The sequence below is a fragment of the Oncorhynchus kisutch genome, linkage group LG1, assembly GCF_002021735.2.
Source record: "Oncorhynchus kisutch isolate 150728-3 linkage group LG1, Okis_V2, whole genome shotgun sequence".
Taxonomy (NCBI): Eukaryota; Metazoa; Chordata; class Actinopteri; order Salmoniformes; family Salmonidae; genus Oncorhynchus; species Oncorhynchus kisutch.
In genome coordinates, this window is record NC_034174.2 from 32,875,867 (window position 1) to 32,882,915 (window position 7,049).

General features: G+C 39.7%; 1 protein-coding gene across 4 annotated transcripts; it reads right to left on the bottom strand.

The window, feature by feature from the left end:
* Positions 1-854: 854 nt before the first annotated feature.
* On the bottom strand, positions 855-6,141 carry cdkn1a (cyclin dependent kinase inhibitor 1A). 4 transcript variants are annotated; one of them, XM_020490099.2, is made up of 3 exons: positions 6,020-6,141; positions 1,895-2,343; positions 855-1,732 (listed from the first exon to the last, which is right to left on the bottom strand). In XM_020490099.2, exons 1-3 carry the CDS (start codon positions 6,088-6,090, stop codon positions 1,677-1,679), a joined length of 576 nt encoding a protein of 191 aa, XP_020345688.1. In that variant the 5' UTR covers positions 6,091-6,141; the 3' UTR covers positions 855-1,676. The 4 variants fall into 4 exon arrangements, with proteins under 4 accessions (XP_020345688.1, XP_020345705.1, XP_020345696.1 ...); XM_020490116.2 differs by lacking the exon at positions 6,020-6,141 and adding an exon at positions 4,806-5,066; XM_020490107.2 differs by lacking the exon at positions 6,020-6,141 and adding an exon at positions 2,947-4,751.
* Positions 6,142-7,049: the final 908 nt, after the last annotated feature.

Consider the following 7,049-nt stretch of genomic DNA (forward strand, 5'->3'; position numbering starts at 1 on the left):
CCAACTGTTGTCACCTTCTCACCAAGCTGCTTGGCGATGGTCTTGTAGCCCATTCCAGCCTTGTGTAGGTCTACAATCTTGTCCCTGACATCCTTCGAGAGCTCTTTGGTCTTGGCCATGGTGGAGAGATTGGAATCTGATTGATTGCTTCTGTGGACAGGTGTCTTTTATACAGGTAACAAACTGAGATTAGGAGCACTCCCTTTAAGAGTGTGCTCCTAATCTCAGCTCGTTATCTGTATAAAAGACACCTGGGAGCCAGAAATCTTTCTGATTGAGAGGGGGTCAAATACTTATTTCCCTCATTAAAATGCAAATCAATTTATAACATTTTTGACATGCGTTTTTCTGGATTTTTTTGTTGTTATTCTGTCTCACTGTTCAAATAAACCTACCATTAAAATTATAGACTGATAATTTCTTTGTCAGTGGGCAAACGAACGAAATCAGCAGGGGATCAAATACTTTTTCCCCCTCACTGTATCTAAGGAAACATGAATGTCTGGCTTTGTGTTCAGATGCTAAATAGACTTTGTAAAAATACTTGAAAAGCTTGAAAGAACATAGCAGAGGTCCCTATCAACAAATTCCCAAGAGTATTATAGCAAGAAGCCCTAGTTAGGTAGAAAGGGGGACATTGGGTGGCAGGTAACCTAGTGTTTAGAGCATTGGACTAGTAACCGGAAGTTTGCAAGATCAAAACCCCGAGCTGACAAGGTAAAAATCTGTAATTCTGCCCCTGAACAAGGTAGTTATAACCCACTGTTCATAACCGTCATTGAAAATAAGAATTTGTTCTTAACTTACTTGCCTAGTTAAATAAAAGGTGAGAAAAAAAGAGTGCCATTTCTATATAGGAGTTTGCATAATTTTATGCAGAGCAGTACCCTTCAAGTAGATTCCTATGAGTACATGTTGAGACACATATTTAAATTGTGAAATCTCATGTACAACAATGCATACATTGGAAAGGAAGTGCTTGCAAATGACAGACAATAACATGATTCCTGGCCCTCTTCATGAGAGACACAGCATAATGAAAAAAACATCAATCCATACATTTGAACTGGAAAGACTGTTGAAGACTATTGTGTTGTTGTGGTCATTTTTTTCAAGCGTCCTCTCAATATGACACCATATTACAGTAGATTCAAACTCAGCACCATAAACAGTATGGTTTCATAATTACAACATGTCATCAAAACAAGAAGATTTAGGCATAGACCCAGGGGCATGGTTTCGATTGGTCTATATCAGTGCTGTGGAATGCAGGACCTTAACTGTCCAGACTTAGATTTTCAAGTCTTCCTTACACTAAACGGTCATAAAGGTGCAGAGGATGTTCTTTCATGACTCACAAATGGTCATGGATGCACGATTAGAATGTCCCTCCCTTACCACAGGGAGAACACAAGCCCCCTTACATTGAAATCAATTGTACATCGGTTAACCTACATGGATATTAAAATAAAACAGTATGCATCGGTAATGGATGCAATAAAATAGGTTGTTTCATTTTTCACTGCGTTTGTTCAGAGGATTGGTTATGTATTCCTTCTGGTAAGTGTACTGTATGTACTCAGTCTATTCAGCGTGTGGGTTCCTGAGAGAAGTAGTGCTTGCTGTGGTTTTGTCCGACTGTTGGCTCCCTGGCAGCTGTGACTGTGTCTCTGAAATCACCGGCCTGACTTTAGCGACGTACCCACCACTCTCTTCTTGGCTTGGTAGAAATCTGCAGACACCAATAGATGTTTCATTAGCATTGGACTCGGTGTTCAAAACTTAATTGAAGTAAACCAGCAGTTCAACCCTAACAACTTATAAACCCTCCCCCAAAAATATCCCCTACCCGAAAAACATCCCCTACATCCACCCACCACACCAATCCTCCTACCTGTGAGGTTGGTCTGTTTCCTCTTCAGTTTGTTCTCGTTCTTGTCTTGCGGTTTCTCCAGGTTCTGGAGGTTGGCTCTGTACTTCTCAGGGGTGCAAGGGATGTTTTCCTTGCCACGGTGCCATGGCCCCGCCCTGACCCTCCCTGTGGATGCTGCCGGCCCTCTGATCTTCTGTGCCTCCCCCTGACTCAACAGGCAGGGCAGGTAGAGAAGAGGCACCTTGGTGCCCGGTACCTCTTCCCACTGGAAGTCTCCCTCAGCCAGAGGCTTATCTGACAGGAAGTCGAAGCCCCAGCGGCGACAGGCGTCCTCCAGGTCTCTGCGCAGGGTGTCCTGGTACTCCTGCTGTAGCTGCTCACGGTCAACTGGGCCAAACAGGTTCTGCCTGGCAGGACTTTTCCCCAGAGAGCTCAGGATGCGCTTACGACTGGCCATGGTTGTTCTGGTTCTAGGTTGCAGGGGACACAGGGAGAGGATAGCATGGTTAGTTGACTGGGCACATAGAGCACAGCAAGAGGATAGTGGTCTGAGCCGCTGTCCAGGAAACAGTGACGTCATCAGTAAGATCATGTGAAAAGAAGTCATATCAAATGTATACACCGGGTGTACTTTGAGTATGTCACACTATTGAGTCCCCTTCTTGAGTCTTCTACAGAATAGCAAAACTATCTAAATGCACTGAAGTGGTAAAAAAATAAAATCATGCAATGTTCCACTGCAACCAATCAGATACTTCTCTGAACATAGGTAAAGATGATAGCAAGAATATATGTAAGACCAAGACGGTTTCTCGCAGATTTAAACCTCAACTACTAAACTAACATAATGAAATGATCTTAAATCACCCTATCACCAAAAACCATCAAACCGAAACAAATTAGTAAATGGCATCCTATAATTTGATATTCCAATATAATTCAAAAAACAACTATCAAACCATAATCACTTAAACAACACTAAATGTAACAAGTTGTATAGCCTACCACAACCAATAAAGAACTTACCATTTATGCACAAGTAAACCTCCCTCAAAATCTTAATTGTAACTTACTTCATATGTGTAACGGAGGAACTGGACTGTGTATTGAGAACGCTGCAGTTGTATTTAACAGCCATCAGACAGTGATTCACAAAGCCTTCCTACTTTCCTGATCTAGTACATGTCTGGGCAAAGCTCTATGGACATGTAGAGACAAGTCCTGAACATCAACCATTATGACTGGAGTACAATAACTACTAGGCACCAGTGTTCATCCATAATTTAAGAAAAACATATTTCATGTAATTACATAACTAGTCTGAATGTACCACTACTATCAACTGACACTATTGTCATGTTTCACAATTTTCTATCTATTTCCCTGTCAGACAATGGTTAAATAGGGGTTCAGGTGTGTTGAGTGTCAAATCCCAGCCCTCATATTCTTGCTCTATGACCACAGAGCACTCTCATGGTAAAGAACCTTCCCTTGCAATAACAAAGTTTACCCAAAGGGAAGCAGAGGCTTCTATTACTCCTTTAGGAGATAATTACACAAGCTGTATTTATGTAACTGTAAGCTAAATGTATACATTTTTGACAAGGAACCACATTCTTTAGCATTCATTGCCATGCAAGAAAAATCAGTTCTATTATAATTTTTACACATAGAGAGTTGCAAATGTATTATTTCCTTGAAGTGCATAAGAAGTAGGAAGTGGGGGAAGATGGGATCCCGTTTACTAAATTGTAGGAGATATCCGGGATGGGGCCCTTTGAGACATGCAGGGGGAACTTTGCCAGATCAAACTGGAAGTAGATCTGTAACAGTCAGTCAAATTATTTACACAAAATTCCACTCAAAGCAAACTCAACCCCATCCTCATGAGTTGGACTTTTCTGTTCTCATTTTGTTTTTAAAAAACCTGGGAGAGAAAATCATATCCCAAGGAGCTCCTGTTGTGAATGTATCTACTCTAGCCTACTTCTCCGTGTCTCTCTTTCCCTGTCTGTCTGCTGAGAGAAATCACCTGACAGGGTGGGCAGTCACACATGGGCAAGGCTGCAGAACAGACTGGCCTGAAGTCATTACATGAGACATGTCTGAGAATTTGAAGGCATGCCCCATGACTAAGACATCAGTATAGTTAGAAGTTACATTACAAATCATATTTAAGGCCTCAGCCTGTTTTTACATATAGACTCCGAGGGAGACATTAAAATCCCTGTATTATCCATTATCACATTACTGGGTATTTCTGTTATAAGTACTCAAAATCAAAAATACACTTTTCAAAATGTTAACTTATGTGAAGTGAACATATCAAACTGAGAGTTGAGTATGGGGTCGATGTGGGTCTAATCTTACAGTATCTTCATGATACCATGTCTGATGTCATTCAAAACAATACAAACCGAGTTAACTAGCTACAGTAAACGAATAGTCTACAAAGAAATATGGTAAATATATGGAAACGTGACAGGAGAAACCCATATTTCCTCTTTCCACTCAAAGAGCTCTCCGTTGACATCACTGAAAGGGGCGGATTCGAGTAAGTGGCGGGAGAAATACAGCAGACTCACATGACTTCAGAACCTGCCCACTTACTACTACACCCCACGTGAATCTGAAAATCGTTTGAACCGGTAACTGAGGAAATCAATACACGGTTTCCAGTGGACAGATGTTGACCCAGTGAAAAATGACAAAAATGTATGACTAATAAGCAAATACATTGTATCATTGACAAAAACGTATCTTATCAAACCATAGCCACCAACAGCAAGGTTAACTGTGAGGATGATTACAACTTGCCTTCGTTCAGTTGTATTAAATAATACATTTCCATCGGTCTATAGCCTACAAATCGACAGGCCTTTTCAATTTACATAAAAAATTGCATGCATAGATATTTTAAGATTTTACTTACATTTAAACTAGCCTAATGTAAACGTCCCTTTTTAGGTTTATGCGGGTTACTCTTTGAAGATCAAATGAAACAAACGACGTTAGCCAACGTTAAGTAAACTTTTTCTTAGCATACCAATTTTCTCAAAACGAAATCCTTGTGACACAACTAAATCAACTCAAACCCTCACTGAGGGCTGCTTCTCTTTGCTCGATACCTTTCTCAGTGTTCTAGTGATGCAGAAGTGGGGTTTTATAGTAGAGAATGATAGAGGCCTCTAGTGGCCAAATGGCAATTTTAACATCGGCAGCACCTTCCCCCATGCTTCAGCCATTTTAAAGTAGTCAAAGGCTGCGGTTAAGACTTATAAAAGACACACCCTCGTCCACTTTATTTATTTAATTTAACTAGGCAAGTCAGTTAAGAACAAATTCTTATTTACAATGACGGCCTACAAAAAGGCCTCCTGCGGGACGGGGCTGGGATTAAAATATAAATATAGGACAAAAGAGGCAACACAACACTACATAAAGAGAGACCTATAAGACAACATAGCAAGGCAGCAACACAACATTACAATAACACGGTACAAACATTATTGGGCACAGACAATAGGACAAAGGGTAAGAAGGTAGAGACAACAATTCATCACGCAAAGCAGCCACAACTGTCAGTAAGAGTGTCCATTATTGAGTCTTTGAATGAAGAGATTGAGATGAAACTGTCCAGTTCATATGCCCTTGGGGGAATCCCCTTCACCATCTTGGCGGGCGGTTCAAATGATGAGACAAGCTTGGTAAATTTGCAACGTAAGCCCCTCATCTTTAGTCGAATTTGTGAGTGTACTGTACAATTATGTTCACTTCGGTGCCTGAAACTCCCCATAATTCAATTCGCGACGATTGTACAACCGCTAAGAAAAGTCCGCCAAAAAGTAACGTCAATGTCAATAGAGTCAACATACAAGTGTAAGTAAATACGAATGTAAATAAATTAGAAATCTGCTACCAATGCACATTACGGCACAAACACGTCTCGTAAAAGTAATGATGTTTTTGTTTGGTTAGCTTTTGGAAATTGTATAAATAAAACATGTTCCTTCTTCAGAAGTTCCAGCTAGGCAGGCTAACGTTATTTAGCTAGCTATCATACAGTGGGCGAATATTAAATAATGATATGTTTAATGTAAGTAGACATGCAATCATAATTGACTGTAGCGCATATAAAGCACTCACACGCTACCGGTGGCTGAAAACACAATCATCGCGTTGAACGATTGACGAATTTCTGGGAATGGGCGGTCCATTTAAAAATCTGTCCTTCCGTCCTTCCCTGCAAGTGTATGCTCGTCAGACGTCATGATATGACAACAGAAGTGTACACTTAATTTGATGTCTGAGGGGATAGGGTGTTTCTTTTAAGTGTTTGGACTGCAACCAAAGTAGTAAAATGGGTGGGGATTCATATTTATTTATTTCACCTTTATTTATATGGGCCTCAATAGCGCTGCCCATGTTGTCATAGACGCTATAATGGCTGAGATCTAAAAATGAGTTTGGTTTTCTCAATTTTGGGAGGAATGATCAGTGTGGCCAACTATTTTTCAGTGAGAATCGCTTTTGGTTGCTTGATTTGGCGATCGAAGTCGCTAGATGACCCAAATGCTGTTCACACCGCCCGCGTCGGGTTCGCGGGCATTGCGAAAATACATTTAGAAATACATGTGGGTCATTCTATGAAAATGGTGCCTTTTGAATAGCCAACTTTTACAAATCGTAATTCTTTAAAAAAAATCAAATCTTAGTCAGATAATAGTTAACCCCTTAACATTATAAATCAACATAAATTACAATTTAACATATTTATATTTTTACCACATAACATAAAATGCTTGTGCTGCCTTTTTGTCACTGGTGTTACCTATATTTTAGATGACAATTCAGGCTTTCTGGAATCTAATTTCTGTCTTTCATTTTCATATATAATCAAAGACAGAAAATGTTAATGATAATATTAAGAAATTGTTTGGATTAGTAATAATTTACTTTAAACATGCATGTGTAAAGTTCTATTGTCTGACACTTTTCCATTTATACTATAGTTTGTGTTGTAACATTAGAAATATAGGTTGAGTCATCAAAATCGAATGATCATATCCTTCAAATGTTTACTCATGAATATAGCAACAGTTAGGTAGATACAAAAAACATATTTAATTAAATTGGGCAACTGATGCCAGATCACCAATATGCCACCAATATGTGT